Source organism: Chroicocephalus ridibundus, chromosome 8 (genome assembly GCF_963924245.1).
Source record: "Chroicocephalus ridibundus chromosome 8, bChrRid1.1, whole genome shotgun sequence".
In the NCBI taxonomy this organism is placed as follows: domain Eukaryota; kingdom Metazoa; phylum Chordata; class Aves; order Charadriiformes; family Laridae; genus Chroicocephalus; species Chroicocephalus ridibundus.
This window is the reverse complement of record NC_086291.1, coordinates 7,871,818-7,888,526: the sequence shown is the minus strand read 5'-3', so window position 1 is coordinate 7,888,526 and position 16,709 is coordinate 7,871,818. Positions and strand designations below refer to the sequence as shown.

At 38.2% G+C, this 16,709-nt stretch overlaps 1 protein-coding gene across 1 annotated transcript in view; it reads right to left on the bottom strand.

Moving 5' to 3' along the window:
* FAF1 (Fas associated factor 1) overlaps positions 1–16,709 on the bottom strand; it is a 172,839-nt gene that overhangs the window by 61,130 nt on the left and 95,000 nt on the right. The window contains exon 9 of the mRNA XM_063343133.1: positions 407–502. Coding sequence (XP_063199203.1) covers positions 407–502 — 96 coding nt within the window. The remainder of the gene's footprint in view (positions 1–406; positions 503–16,709) is intronic.

Genomic DNA, 16,709 nt, shown 5'->3' with positions numbered 1-16,709 from the left:
ATGGGAAACTGCTTACATTAAATTGATTTTGAGGAAGGGTAAATGCATTTGAAATTTTAACCCAAACCGTTGATAGAAACAACAAAACGTGAGTTTATACAGTCTGCAAACATCTTCTTCTGCTAACACTAAAAATGTATGTTTCAGACTTCTGTTTAATTTGGAGTATTTTTCAGTGCTCAGTAACTTGTGGCTTGCTTACTTTGTCTTTCCTCTTTCTCTTCAATGACCATTTACCCGGTTCCTTACTTTGTCACAACTGCGCATTATAGGAATTGTAAACTGATTCTTTTAAGATGCAATTCTACCGATGTATTTGGCAACAGAAGGGACAGTGACTATGGCAAAATGAGCTTTCCCTGCTTCTTCCTAGAGTATACTGGTAAAATAAAGATGATGTTCTTACCTCCTCTGATTGTTCCCTCGTTTGTACGGGTGAAGACCTTCTTCCAACTGTAAGTCGATGGCACGGAAAAGTCAGTCCCGAAACAGCTAGAGTCATCTACAAACAAAGCAATGATCATTTATTAAAGCCACAGTCTCAATCAAGCATTATTTTTTTTTTAAGGGTGCTTTGAGATTCAGGCTGATGACTGCACTGCAGAAGACCAAATTAATTACACAAACATAAAGAAAGAAGCCTGGAAAACTAAAACGATTGCTTATGTAAAAGTATTCAAAGAAACAAAAACTGAGTTGTACAGGTATGTATACACACAGCATCAAAACAAACTAAATGGAATTGGAAACTCAAAACTGTCTTGAATTGTTATTTTCTTGTGAATCAGTACTGAATTTTAAACCATTATTGGTACGTGATAACTTTTATAGTGGTATGCCTTTATGAAGGAAATGTAATTTTTTCCTTCCGAATCAATAAGCAAATGTTTAAGTGAAGATGATAGGTACTGATACAACTAACTAAAAACAGTTAAGTCATCTTGAAAAAAAACCCCACCAAACATTAGCTATCTTGAAAGAACAGTTTATCACCAAGCGTTATAAACTGTTATAAACACAATCACAGTGGCTACTTAAAAATACATTTAATCTCCATGTTAGTTGTCATTAACAGCAAAGACACATGCCACGTTTCTCATATGGACAAGGACACACACAAACCCCGCAATGCTGGCAAAACTGCAGTCAGCTTCGACAGGATAGATATTCATCTACCAGTGTCAACAGAAACAGCACTTGTGGCTACTGCTGTATGACTAAATCTCAACTTTTCAAAATTAATGAGACAAAAAATGGTAAAAAAGCTAGCATCCTTTGAAAGAAAAAATTATTAGATGCCTGCAAACACACAACAATAACATTTGAAGATCTGATCCTGCATTGCATTTAAAAGTGTACTGATCAATAGGACTAAAAAGGTGAGTTGTCCACTCTTCTATGATCAGAAAGAACCATCTGTGCTATCCTTGCCATTTCAAGCACCCTTCACACATTTCTTTATACGGCGTAAGTGTACACCTGGCCTTCTGCCCTCTTCTGGGAAGTGCATCAGTCCTGGTCAAGTGAGGTTGGTGACCACAAGCCAAATCTTCAGAAGCACCCAAGCCCTACCAGGATGACACATGGGGTAAATTTACAATGCGAACAGGTCTTAAATGAAGACAGCTAATTCACTTTGGCAACAAATCCAATTCTTGCAGAACCTGGACCTGACAAAATATTTGATGGTGTACAATTCCTAGTGACGTGGAGAAAGATAGTTCTGTATGTTCAAAATATTGTTTCTAATGGTTCCTTCAGAAGAAACACTGAGGACAGAAAAAGATTTTCTAGATTCCATAAAAATGATGACTACTATTTTTGCAAGGCACAGAATGAGAGACTTTATATATTTCAGAAATATAGCATCCTCCTAATTAGGCTATAAAAACATTAAGGTAAAACAAATTTCAATCATCCTTAACAAAAACCGAAGAATAAATCATAAGCCTTAAATTTCATTTACTACCATGAGCACTGAAAATACCCCATTTATTTTTATACATAATTCAGAATGACTTTATCACTTGTCTGCTAGAACTCACAAAGATTTAATTTGCTGCAGGTTGAAGCAGGCTGATTAAGCAGGCTGGTTACCAAATGAATGTTAACCTGTCTGAACTAGCCTACTGTCACATTCTCATAGCAAGGTTAAACAGAAGTTTAGCTGCATAAAAAGCCTAGCTATCGTCTTAAAGGAAGTGAGCAATAATACTCTGGAGCAAATGAAATATTAAAGACGACATACAGGTCAAGACCAATTACCTACAAAACTCCTGTGACAAGAGCGTAAGAACTGTATTCTCTGTAATAATCCACCAGTTTAATTAGTATTTTTATAAGCTTTTAATAACAAACAAACCTCAACTGTTATAAAACCTGAAACTTTGCCCTGTAGTTACCACGCTATATAAAATCCTGGTAAAACACACACACAGGCACATTAACCACACACAGACTGAAGTTCCCCGTCTAACAGCATCAAATACCCTGACAGATGCCTGGAAAGGCTCCCGATATCTTTTACATACACATTAAAGACAGAGTGGTAAGATCAAGCAAGCAGTTATTGTGCTGCTTCATCAGTTGGCCCAATAGCAGGGTGTTGCAATTCCAATTTGCAACCCTATATTATAGTGTCAAAGCGTCTCTCAAAAATGAGCTAGCAGCAGAAGGGGTTCGACATCAGAGCACATTTCATCCTACTCCCCAGACAGTTGCTGGAATGTTGTTTTTTGCTGAACATTTGTGTGAGAAATCACCCTCCCCTTTGGCTTTTTTGAGAATTTTTTTTGCAAAGTAAAGGCTAGGACAAGTAGAAGCTCCGCCTTTCATTTCAAAACAATCTAGCAGCACGAGCATTTCTCTAGAATTAAGTTATCTTCACTCTAAGATCAAGAAGAGAGTCCTGTTTCGAGACAGACTCTTGCACCAGAAAGTTTAATCTTTATGTTGGAAATTATAAAAACCTCAACGCTGAGCAAAAGATTACTTCCCAGGCAGCTCAGCCTGGTGCCATGGATAGCAAACCTCAACTTTTACAAATATTTTGAACACCGGCCAATTTACTGAAGTGTTTCAGTGGCAAGAACTATTTAGATGCCAGGCTGCTCGCAGAGAGTTTTCCCTAAATACTGCATCTGCCTACTCCCAAACAGGGTTGCTGTACATCAGATATACAAATTGCTGTGTCGCAGCCACCTTCCCATGGCAATGGATATCACCTTTTTATCAGCTCCAAAACTGAAAATGCTGGTTTGTAGCCTGAGCACCTGATTACCCATACTCACAATTCATGAACCCTTCTGATTGGGCAAACACTCAAAAGGCACTAGCTTTTCAGAATTATTTCTTTTTCTGCACGAAAGTCACCTTTATTTGAGTACAATAGCTTGAATTGGATGGCTTTCATGTGCACAAGAAGAGATATTGAAAGACGGGTATGTAGGACTCTTGGCACCAATAATGAGCTAGACAGATTATCAAATAAATAATACACTAAAGCAAAACTAAATAAGGTTATTCCATTTTTTCTAGGCAGTATACCCACACACATGCAAGTCACTACTCAGAAGGTCTCACAGCTGAAAGGTGCACGAGGTGGAAAGTGAAACAGAATCAGAAATAGGCAAAAGGACTTGCAAAAAGCCACTCAAGGTAATTACTGCAAAGGCAGATCTCTTGTCCATCACCAGGTATAGACTGGTCACGCTTGTTGGAAGTTTTAAAAAGTCTTCCATTTGGCTTCATATAGTTTTTTAAGGAGAAGGACAATAAAATTGACACCTCAAAACATTCCAGGGAGAGTAGCAGTAGGAGAACCCTTTTAGGAGAGAGCACAGATATTAAAACAAATTGCTACCAGCCTGCAAACAAGTAATGGTACGACCTGGACTAAAAGTACACAAAGGATGCTTGAAATAATATTTTAACTACTAAAAGAAAGAGTGCTACCAAACTTTACAATTTAGAGAGAAAAGAAATGAGCCTAATGGACAGTTGTGCTTTCTAACGCTAAGGCACAGAATTTATTTGTAAACGTTCAGTGCAAGATGATTTGTATTTCAATTGCCAGCATTAATAATTGGGGGATAAAGTTAAGCAACATCTTTTCTGATCCGAATGTGCAGGATTCTTTGCCAAGAACTTTCCAGATCAACCTAGAAATGTTTGCCAAATCCAGAGTGAGACCAGGTGCTTTAAACAATGGATTAGTCTTGCTGTTAGAAAGTATTCGTTGTATGTAGAAGCTTTTAGAAATACGCTTTAGAACAATCTATAAGGGCTGGTTTTTTCAAGTATTTCATGATACAAATACGTCTGCAGCAAGGAAAGAAATCTCTAATAGCATGCAATTCCAGAGTGCTGCCATTGCATATAGGAAAAATTATGAGTCCATAATCTTACAAGCTTGCAATCTTCTAGAAAGACTTTGCTGGCGAGACTTAATTCCCACTCTTGCAGACTTCTGAAGATACAAAGGAAGGAGTAAACTCAGTCTCTTGGACAAGTCCAGAGATATTTAATGAAGACACCGAAGATCTGAGAAAGATAAACAGTAGTATGAACATAAAGCAACGACACCAGCAGAGAACTGCGGGTGCAGAACTCTCTCTGCTGAGAAACGCAGATACAAAATTTATAAACTTCATGTAGTGCATCAGGAAAGTAGTAATTGGATATGACAAATTGGTCTTCCTCATATTCAGCCACACGCTGATGGAGATAAACAGCACTTCAAAAGAGCTTCTAATGGCAACCGTATCTCATGAGGAAAGTATGAAGGCAACCTCTAAGAGCTTTCTATTAGAAACCTTACAGAATATAGCTGGACATCCAAAATGGCCAGTTTAAAGCAATAACCTGTAAAGAACCGGAGCTTCTTCCTCACCCTCAACTATCACAGTCATTTTGGAAATACTCACTCTTTGCTCCATGTCTCCCCAGCAATCCAGTGATCTGAATAAAACACTGAGAACAACTCTTTTTGTCACTAAACTGCCTGTATTTGCATCAAAACAAACCTTAGAAAATAAATTATGGTAGGAAGACAGGCAGGCTCTTCAAGCACAGCATTTACAGACTGAACCATTAGGCCTCTTATTACCCTCTCAGTGCTTATTGTTGCAAACTATGGCCTTTCCTGAGGGCTAAGATGGAGAAGGACCTGCCAAATTGCTGCCAAAAGACTCCACGGTCTTTTATCAGAGCAGCTTCTGTATCAGCTAGCTCTGGAGCAAATCAAACTCCCAACAGTAGGAAAACTTGCCCAGGAACTCCGGAGTTTCACAGGTGCAGTAGGCAAAGACAAGCCTGCAAAACATGTCACCTTGCAGAAGATGAGAGCCGCAGATACGGAATGGACCTGCTCTGGCATGGACTTGAGTGGTTGTGCTGTTCATAGGGCACTTGTCATCAAGGGATCCCTTTTCTCTAAAAGGATGTAGCTCTTTTAACAAGAGCCATTGAAAACAAATGAGCATAAGTGATAATGTTTAAGGCAAGTAGGAACATTGATTTATTTTGGGCTCTTTGTTAAGTATTTGCTACAGAAGTAGTGAGAGCTTTGAGTTTTTGGGGCATGTGAGAGTTCTACTTGTTTGGTTTCCTTTAATATACATTAATGCATCTACCTAAACATACAGGTACTTACCACTGTTCCTGTTAACCAGGGTAAGTTATTAAATGTTGCCCTTCAGCTGCATCACCTGGTAGCCATCAATTTTAAAAAACAGCTTTTGACTGTTTAAAAGACCACTTAAAATGAGAAACAATTTCAGTCACTGCAACAGGGTGACTGTCTTTATTGTTTGAGCTACTCAAATGAAGAATCCTTTCCAATCACTGGAGTGGTATTTTTCCATGACAAAATATTTTCTTTTCTAATATCATTATTTGGACATAAACTAGAGATTCTTGATCATTTGCTCTCAGAAATTCAAAAGTCAAACTATAAACCTTACAAAGCAACAGAAAAAAAAAATAAATCACAGAACACTGGATGCATATGCAAAAGAGAGGAGTCTATCAATGCACTGGCGCTTGCTCACGGCACAGCAAGTGAAGCAACAGGCATTATCTGACAATGGCAAACCTGAACCAGAGCAAAAACCTCGCAGTGGACACACCTGCTGGATTTTTAATATAAAGTAAAAAGATCATAAAAAGAAATTAAATTTCTGTATTACTTGACTGCTATGAATCAGTCGAATTATTCAATTAGCTGTCCTTCTAATGCAGAATTATGTTTGGCTGTATATAATCTACTTCAATAGAAAACTAAATGGGGAAAATCTCATTTTACTTTATCTCAGGAGGAAATCACACTATAATCCGTGTTTTCTGCCTTTAATACTCAGAGATAAGGTAAGCAAACAAAATTCTGGTGTACAAAAAAGAGCATGTTTTCCGATACTTGACTCTCCTTCATAAATCTCCCATAAAAAGCAGACTAATTCCCAGTCCTACTCAAGGTCAGCTTGTAGTATATTAGGCAAAAGGAAGTAAAGTCTTAATAACTTGCCCTCCAGTTCTAGCATCCTGAAAAATAATTAAGTAAAATTAGAGTTCCAGCTTTCCGGCTGCACTTACTAGCACAGTTGGATGGAAGAAGCCACAGAAAAAAGCCTTCCAAAGATGATACTCCATGAGTAACTGCCAAGAAGGTACAAGCTTTCTAATGCATCCTTCTGACTCTATAATGTGAACAGGTAGAATTAAAACTTGCATATATTCAGATGTGGGAGTGGGCAGGTTTAGCATACAAAGTGCACAATTTAGCCTTTTGGGTTTTATAATGTAAAGTAGTTAAGGAACACTCAGATTACCCAAACCCTAATCTTTCAAGATGGCATCTCTAATCTCTGTTTGCTGTAGCTCTCACAATTAGCCCAAGACAACCAGGTGCTCCACCCAGTGCAGTGCCTTTCCTGTCTGTCTCTCTGTAATGCAGGATCTTTACAGCACCACATCCAACCAATTCCAGAATTATACTTAATGTTCTGGATATCGATATTAATTCTGGTGAAAACCGGCAATGCCTGCTTTCCCTTCATTGAAAGGGTGGGAAAAAAACCAAACCCACAGAGCATCTGTGCTGAAGATAAATCTGCTGTTAGCAGGTAATATGTACGTGCTATATCGTAATACGGAGTTCTGGATGGATAAACAACCTCCACAAGTCAGTAACTGTAGTAGCTCTCTTATCTCAGTATTGGTTTGAGAACATTTTATGCCTTCACTGTCATCATTGTACAACCAGTGCACTGCTTAAGAAGTAAGAGAAGATTATCTCCAAAAGAATACCCCAAAAATATTATTACTCACCCTGTGAAGTCAAATTTCAATAGAGTTTATACAAACATCTTCAAACCCTTTCTTTTGCCCTCGAAACAATAGCAGTATATATTCAGGGTACTACCAAAATTGTTGTAAAGTCATTGTGAGTAAAAAGTTATCTAATTAACAACAGAAGTTCATGCCAAGCTTGAATAGTCTTTGAATTTGAGCTGTTTTAACAAGGGGAATTCTACCATAACTACAAGCTTCTAACCACCCTCAATAATAATTACTATCATTACTACAGTATATACCAACTCTGAAATCTAACAGACATTTGTGGCCACTATTTAGTACTTCGGCCGTAACTAGCTTGTCAATATTAGCTAGCTGCGGTTTCATGTTAGCAACAAACATAGTAACAAACATGGAAATATTATCCCAAAATAATATTTATAAATCAGGAGGTCATCAGCTGAACAAGAGCTCTTTCTAGAGGCTGCATAGCAGGCTAGAGTACACATGTGGAGATTTATAATACAGATATATCACATATCACACAAGAAATTCGTAATCAGAAATGAATGCACTGTTGCGTACAGACTGAAAGCTAATCCTGGTTCAAATACTCCCTGTGACAGCCCTTTCACTGTGCTCAAAGTGCGAGATGCTTAGCTTTTTCATTTACTGGTTTACTCGCTGATACATGGCTAATGTATAAAGAAACAAACATGACCGAGTACATTTCATAACACGCCATGCTCAATTATTCAAAATAACCTAAGACAGAGGTGCCCGTAGCAAAACACTCAGTGACTGGCAGGTGTCTCCACTGTGAAAATTTCACTTCCATATAATTTGATTCTTTTTCTTGTTGAAATAATGACTATGATGCCTTTTTCGCCTCATCAGGCAAGAGAAGGGGTAAGGCCGGAGGGTTGAGGAAGGAGCTTTTGTCAAGCATTTCAGTTTTCATATTAAACTTACTATTCTGTTAATCTGATTTTTTATTATCACATACGCTAATTCCCTGAGCATGATAAATGTCAACGACACTACAGATGTCTGTATGTATGCATTTTCTCAAAGCTAGGGGAAAAAAAAAAATAATGGTCTTTTATGAAGACAAATACATGAAGTTTGAGAAGGAACATTTCTGTCCTAGTTTTTCTATTATGCTCTATATGACTATGGTACTACTGGCTGAGTTTGGATATGAGGCATATTAGGGATCAAACGCTTTCGTAGCCCCAGTGCACCGAGAGTAGTAAGGTAACAGACAAGACGAAACAATTCATCAGTTTTCTACATCTTGGCTGAATTGCATGGCTCCTGCAAAGGAGCCTTTCCATGTTTCCAGGTTCAGTCCATTCTCTATCCTTTCAGCCAGGGTAGGTAACATTACGATAAGTGAGAAATTCTCTCGCTTCTTAGTCTAGACAGACTTCAGTTTAGATGTCTGCCAGGCACACTCATCATTGCTAATCCCGTCTTCTTGATGGGCAGATCTCAGAAGAATTCAAACAAGTTAATTTCTCCCAGCCTACCAAGATGTCATCTATCTCTCCTCACTAGACAAATTAAGTTCCCGGTTCAAAAAGATTACCATACTAACTGTGTGGAATGGGAAATCAGAGAGAAATACTTTTTTCAGCAGGGTTAGATGAAGGCACAGACCTATGCCTCAGACCTCAGGTTTTTAAGTCAGAATCTGAGCTGATCTAGAGAACTGCTGACAAGTTCAGTCTAACTTTACCCCTCAAAAGACACAGGACCAAATTATAAAACAAACTATTTGAAACACCTAGAAAATAAGTTATTCTGCTTGTTGCTTACCACCGGAGCAAGACTGGCCAGGCTGCTCCACAGCTGAGGCTGCTGCTCCCAGCTCACCGGCACTTCCATTTTACATTTTTCTTTTGTAAACTATCGTTTTTGAGATTAAAGAAGTGAGCAGAACAAAAAGCAAGGAATATTTGTGTGGTGACAGGGAGATGGCAATTAACGTGACATATGGGAAAAATCAAAGTGTAAAAGGGAGGGAGGAGAGGTAGAGCAAGTGAATGATGGCACAGACAGTTTTGCTTCCACACTTGAAATGTAAGAGTGGGAAGTTTTTCATTACACAAACGGAAGAAGAAAATAATGGTTTCTAAATGCATCCAGCCCTGCCCTTGAATATAAATACTGAAGCAGGAGAAATAAGTGTGGGAACTCTTTGACAGTTTTTTGTGATTCTCCAAAGAATATCAGGTGGCTCCATGCTCTTTCCTAGCGGGAGACCCAAACACAGAGAAACCAGTCCATGCCAGAAGGAGGTGGTGGGCTCCCAAGCAACTCACGCTATTTCTGAGCACACTCAGAGTCCCATCATTTCAGGAAAAACGATGCTATGACACCAGAGATCCTTCACATTAGGTTGTTCTTGCCATGGCTCCAGTTCTCAGTGTTTAACCAAGCATTATTAACAATGGGTGGGCAGCCTGTTGTGCTCAGGCAAACCCTCACCAAATTCCTTGGGAACAAACAGGCGCTGAACACTTCCAAACCCATCACTTATCGCTGTATAATTATACATTAAATAATCTATCTTGTTTTCAGTATGTAACCTCACAAAGTCAAAGTGATACATAATTTGAGAATTCACGCATGTTCGTGTTTAAAAGTAATGTTTAAAACATCAAGGGATTAAAGGTTTTCTGTGAATTAATGTTTATCTTCGCTTCACTCTTTTCTAAAAGCTAGGAAGCATTCTTCCATTAGTAACAGACTGTAAAATCACTTCTATCCATACTGAAATGCACTGTATACATAAAACAAGCACTGTCACATGAAAAATGAGCAAGCATCCCACAGTAAAATGAAGGCCAATTACAATGAAAAAAAAGGTCTACCAAATGCTTTTTTTTTTCTTTTAAATTTACAAAGGCTTTTTTTGTACTTTGAGATTAATTACAATACTCAGAGACACTTCCTACACAGAACTGAAGGGCTCTCTTCAGTCTGTACTGGTCAAGACAACATTACTATTCAAGTTTACTCCGTAATTTAAAAAATAAATCATCCAACTAAAGCTCATCTATTACCCACGTAAATCCCTATCCCTCCTTGAACAATGACAGAAAGTGGATGTAATTCTACATTAGCCACTTCATCTTTTGACATCAAATAGCATTAGCTGGGAAAAATAGTCAAGTATGCTCTAGGTTTGTTTGTTTTATTAAACTATTATACAAATATTAAAATGAACAGAAGAGTTTTAAAAAATTGACGGCCCTTGAAATTAACTTCCTCTGGAAAATAACTTCATTTTCATTATGCATCTTCAATATTAAAAAAAAAAAAAAATCTTGACAGGTATTCAACGTTTCATTTTAAACACTAACTGGATGAAAAAAAATCTCTAGGGTGGAGTGTGTTCAGGTTATAAATCAGCAATGCTTATTTTAGCTCCTCACAAAGTGTTGTTGAGATAATTACTGCTGACAGCTTTATTCAAGGTTCATTTCACTTTTTCTACTATTTTTCCCCTGTTAGAAGTTCAGCAGGGCCCATGGGAAGATCCACCCCTCACACCTGTTGGGCTTCTTCATGTTACTGAGGCCAGTTTGGACACGTCACTTCAAATTAGCATTGTGCCAGCGCGCTGTGACAATTACTTATCGCAGGTTTAACTTAAAAAAAAGTTTCTAATCCAGCCACAAGAACAGTGTCAGAGTACGTAATTTAAACCTGTCAACACAGGTTGTAGGAAATTCATTCCAGGGATTTCAGTGATGTTCCCATGGTAGATCTTTGAACTATAATGAAGATTAAAGTCACAAAGGAATGCTATAGAGTTAGAGCACAGAACCTGAAAGTTTAACCATTAATAATTTATTTAAAAATTGATAAATTCTTTGGATTAGCCTTAAGAGACTGCTTTGCTTAATTCTCAAAAATTCTTCTGCAGTTTATCCCCAAAGGCTGCACATTAAATGTGCATGTCTTATTCTTTTGTTGCAGCATAAAGGCACAACCCTGGGAGATCTTTACACAACGAGCTGAAGGCAGCAGCACCGTGAAGATGCTCTGGAATCCCCTTGTGGATAAACAGCAGACGGGGTGGGTGGAGGGAGGCTGGAGAAGAGTCCAGGGCACAGTGAACGGGCCACTTGCGTCTTTCAAGACAGACACCAGATGAGGAACGCTAGGGCCACAGCGACAGCCACAATAAAGCAAGCTTCACAAAACACTGATGAGAGGTTCCGAACAAGCTTGAGAAAAAGTTGTGCCCGCTCCTCTGGGAACACCCAGCTCTGGTATGCTGGTTGTACACGCATGCCAATTTTTGCTACGGTTGCCGTTAATCACCAGCCGTACTACTGTGAATCTATCACTCTCATTCGCTAGCTGAATGAAAGAGAAAATGATCCCTGGTTTTGATTACTTCTCATTTGATTAAGCCTAGTTAGGCAAGTTAGGAATTAAAGCAGGACAGATACTGTAGTAATCAATGTTGCTTCAAACTACAAATATATTTAAAGGAAACAAAAGGAAAGTAATATTTCCTTGTAGAACAGAATCTACGAAGAAGGAGGTATGCTTGAGAGACTGAAATAAATACCCATGATCACTTTCAGAGCTCATTCTTCTTCTTGGACAAAAACTGTAAATATTAAAAAGGATGAAAAATCTGCCAAGCCATTTGCAGCTATTTGAAACACAGGGTAACAGAATTAAATAAACGCTGAAAGACCTGGAACACAGTTAAGTATAGACCATGAGGCTAATTGTGGATCTTGAGTTAATTACTTTCCACTGATACGTTTTCTCAATGGTCTTTTACATCAGTTTTTTCTTTCCTCGGTCTGAACCCCAAGGCAATTCAGCGTGCTAGCCTCCAAACTCTGGGTGATTCATTGTGTACTTCTGCCTTAGGATTTTTAGCTCATGCAGAGAAAGCCAGGCTTTCACATCAAGTTGATGTTAATGTGCACTGACAAAGCAACAGTAAAGGAGCTTCGTGTTTGTCACAACGTGCACTCTTTAATTTAGTAATTGCTTTATACTGATATGCAAATAATGACACATTTCCCAAATTTCCAGTTCCTCGGCAATGCTTTCGCTAATTACTCAGTAGTTAAAACTTATGCATGCAAATTGGCTAAGTGAATTTATTAATAAGTACACCTGTGTGAACTGATCTATAAAACATATATACCCGGGAACAGGTCATAACTCACTGTACTTTCCTGAATGTCTCAGAAACCAAAAATAAATATTCCCTCACGAAAACAAGATCTATTACAACTAATAGAATGTTATTCATAGGTAAACTGGGATTCCCAACCTTTCCCAAGCTAGAGAGAGACTGCCTTTGGGTGACAACAAATACTGGGAGTCAAAGCATCCATCCATTTCACATTGCCAAATGAGGGGAGGATCAAGGTAAACAAAAGAAAAGGTCTACAAGAAAAAGGATGAGAATCCCCCTAGTACCTGAAAACATGGGAGAGTGCCAGCATCCACTCATCCATCAGCTCTCTGTGGACCATCACATGCTCTGCAGCCTGGTTATGGTATTCTGTGATATTGCTTACTCTTACTTTTGATACTCTAACAGCAACTGTGAAAAATTCAGCTGCACTTAACATGGATTCAGACTCACAACAACGGCAAAACCACTAAACCAGAGCTAACCTGCCTTCTTATATTTCCTTTCCTCAGAATTCTTCACAGTGTGAGGGCTGAAAAGTAATTAAGGTACTAACATTATCCTGTTTAATTTGCTGGCTTTGTGTTGAAACACAGTGTCTCTATTAGGTTTCTGATATCTTCTTTAACTACGTAATTGCTATAGAAGAGAGTATAATAATACCGTTTGTTGTAAATCACAAATCATCTATTTTTTGCTATTTGGAAGAGATACAAAACCATTAAACAGATTTTCAAGGTAAGAAACAGTTGTAAGTGAAATAATAAGCAACAGTATAAGCCAACAACTGATTTGATTCATCCAGATCACATATTCAGATGTTCACAGATATTCGCAGATACATCTTGGGAACTGCTTTGCATTCACAAAGAGTACCAGCCAAATAACTTGGCACATTTCTGGTCTATGGTGGGATGCCATTTACTTCACCGCATTGTACGATGCTTTGGATGGCAAACAGAAGAGTGCCTGGGTATGTTTCCAGCACTATATAATTCCTTGGCAGAGTTCAAGCAGTTGTGCTAGCAACACTGCTTCCAACAAATGGTTCAATCGCTGATAGGCTTTTTATGCTACCTAGATATCACTTTTCGAGGAACTGGATTTTTGCAACGTTAGCCTTTTGAAAACGTCAGCTTCTGAAAAGGATGATTGTTTCTTATTTTCTATTTCCCTTACTGGGAATACATGAAAAGGCCTTTAACTCTTTACATCAGTAGAATTAAAAGCACTGAGTACATAACCTCCGCAATTAAAGGCAAAGGGTTCAAAACTAGAAATAATAAACTGTAGTAATACTAAACAATATTTTAGTATTCTTAAATGGTAAATTGTTGGGTTGGCGCGGTTGCAGCTAAAAATGCATTAATTTCATTCATTCAGTATCACTACGTATTGAACGTGCTTGGTTGATGTAGAACAGTTTCAAGTGTGACAAGCAAAAGATAAACACAAATAACTAAAAAATTAAGCATTTATAAAGGGTCTTTCTATTCGGGGACCTCTAAGGACTAGACAAACACGAAACATTCCCAGCATTCTAGGCTGGATTTTCTTAGCCATCTTACAAAAATAAGGGGGCCAGTTTCTACAGAAAATCCAGCTGAGGCTAGGTAGCGACTTTTCTTTGACTTTTAGGAAAGTTCAGCATTAAATCTCATGCCTCCTCTCAGAAACGAGAAGGCTCGAGTTGCTTAAGTAAAGTGTTTTATTAAATGTCATAAGTAAAGTCTGCAGAGCTACAAATCTGTCTCAGGTCTATGTTTTCACCGCTGGCCAGTAACTACGTTTAGAAAAGGAATTCAATCCAGCGATTGCTATTGAAAACAGAGCTCTTCTCTTGTTTGGTAGAGGAAGTTATCGTCTGAAACAGATTTATCAATTACTATATTCTTGGTTCCACGTTTTATCAACAGTTTAGTGGACTTCAACAAAAAATTCACATCAGAGGACCAGATTAGCTCCTTCCTAAACTATTTTAAAAGTCACCTATGGAATAATTTAACATTATTTAATTACCACCTTTTTTAAAGAAAATGTTTGAGACTATTATATCAGGCCCTGCACACAACTAGAACAACCCCCAAGTGAAATTCTAGCAATGGCAAACCTTCTCACTCACATATAAAACAACACAAGTGATGCTGTAATTTTACATAGCTTTCTTCTGCCATCACACAGCGAGCCCACTTACCATACGCTTACTTAAAGTGAAACTCTGTTTACAAAGTCCCAAATACTTTCAATCTGTCGCACTGGATCTTCATATATCTTCTCGTGAAGCTCTGCTTATATAGTGGAGTTTCATTACAAAAGAAACAAGCACTACTGTGATAATCCTCCAGGAATAATGCAATTACCACTTATCAAACAGGTGTCTGCTGTATTCCAAGGAGATTATCACTTCCTATTCTGCTCTCTGAGAGCAGAGAATAAAAGAGAAGCTGCTACTATTAAATGACTGAGGAGAAAAGGGGTCTTTGATAATAGCTCTTGCTAGCCTCTCTCAGCAGGGCATGAAATAAATGCAGTCATTCTATAACGTCTTGGCACTGAAATGAATACTTTAGTTTCTGCAAGGTGAGTTAGAGCACTTAAATAAAACCACTCCTGTTAAATGAATCTGAAAAAGTATGTCTCTCTCTCTCCTCACTCAGTAACTCCAAGAACCTCAGCACCTACCACCTTTTGCCAAGCCATGTCCTTTGAAACCTTCCTGAAAGAGGAACTCTGCTCAAGCAAAAACGGGCTGCACGGTGGCTCCACCAAACACATCGCCATTCAGAGATGCTTCTGTGACAATACAGTGTCTGGTGAAGGTACAAAGGGATCTCTTAAGATGAAGCTCCAAAAACGTAGAGAATGAAAACTTTTTAACAGGATACAGTTGTAGATCAAACTCTGGCTGAATGTAATTTGATCAGTAAAGTCAACATATTTTTATTTTTAACATATTTTCAAATCAGCTTGTTGAGTGGGAGTTATCTCAGGAGCAGATCTCTAAAAAGAAAGCAAAGGCACTCTCCTATGAAATCTGGGATACAGCTTAACGTACCCAGGGTGCTATTACTACATGGCAAAATGTATAATTAGTTTGGAGGAAAGCCCAGCTGAGCATCAAGCACAGAGGAGGAGTTAAGAGGGTAAACAGCCTCCATACCTGCAGAAGGAGACAAGAGGCTACTTCAGAGTTAGCTTGTAATGGCCAGTGACTGTGATGGCTCATGACTGTCCATAGCCACGCGCTTCAGAGAAAGTAAGACACTGGCGGTCCTGGAAAAAACTCTCTCCAGTGAAGATTCCCACCAGTACATTGTCTCATGGTGTACTTCAGAGATCTGGACTGTCTTGATCTATCCTACCGATACTTCTCTCAATACCTGTGGTCGTTTCTATGACATTTTGTTTTGCAGGTTCTGTCAATATAAAGACAGAAATTAGAAGCAACGTTGAAGTAGTAAATTGAAGTAGCAGTCTCAGTCAGTCCTCGTTTACTAATTTTAAACTCCACTCCTTTTAATGACGTTTATGAACATGTCATTTTTAATAAAAATAACTACCATGTCTATGAGTTTCAAAGCAGGAACAGCTAAAAACATCATCTCAATAGAGCAAGCAGATTGTCAATCTGTTGCAAAAGAAGAAAACAGTAAAAGATGGCAAATTATTATATCTATAGCACTGCTGCTGTTCCTTATGTTTTAAAATTCCAATGACAATTGAACTTACCGAATTAATTAATTACTAACAGCCACCTCAGAATTTCCTACCAGCCTTTCCTACAAAACTAAGGTTGATTACAATAGCTTATGCCAAAGTGAGGTTTAATTCTGCTGGTAGAAGGTGATGCAATTTTAGCTGATGGTGCTTGTCTTATACCAGCAACGAATTTGGTTTTTTGAGTCCTTTTTGTAAAAGATCATAATGCACTTGGCAAACTCATTGACCATTGTGACCATTATTTAGCAATGGAATTACCCTTCACAGTTTATGAGAGAAGCAGCACTTGAAACTGATAGTTCACACTTCAAAATGCACAAGGAATTAAAGCAAACAGCCTGCAATTGGCACAGAAGAGTGTACAACTTACCTTAAAATTATCCCTCAAAAGAAGTCATACGATCAAATAGCAAAATCTCAAAACACAACACAATATGAAAAACTAAACAAATGCAAAATTTGCGTATCAATATTTCGTAGACAATAAGTTTTACACAGCCCCTTAAAGAATGAG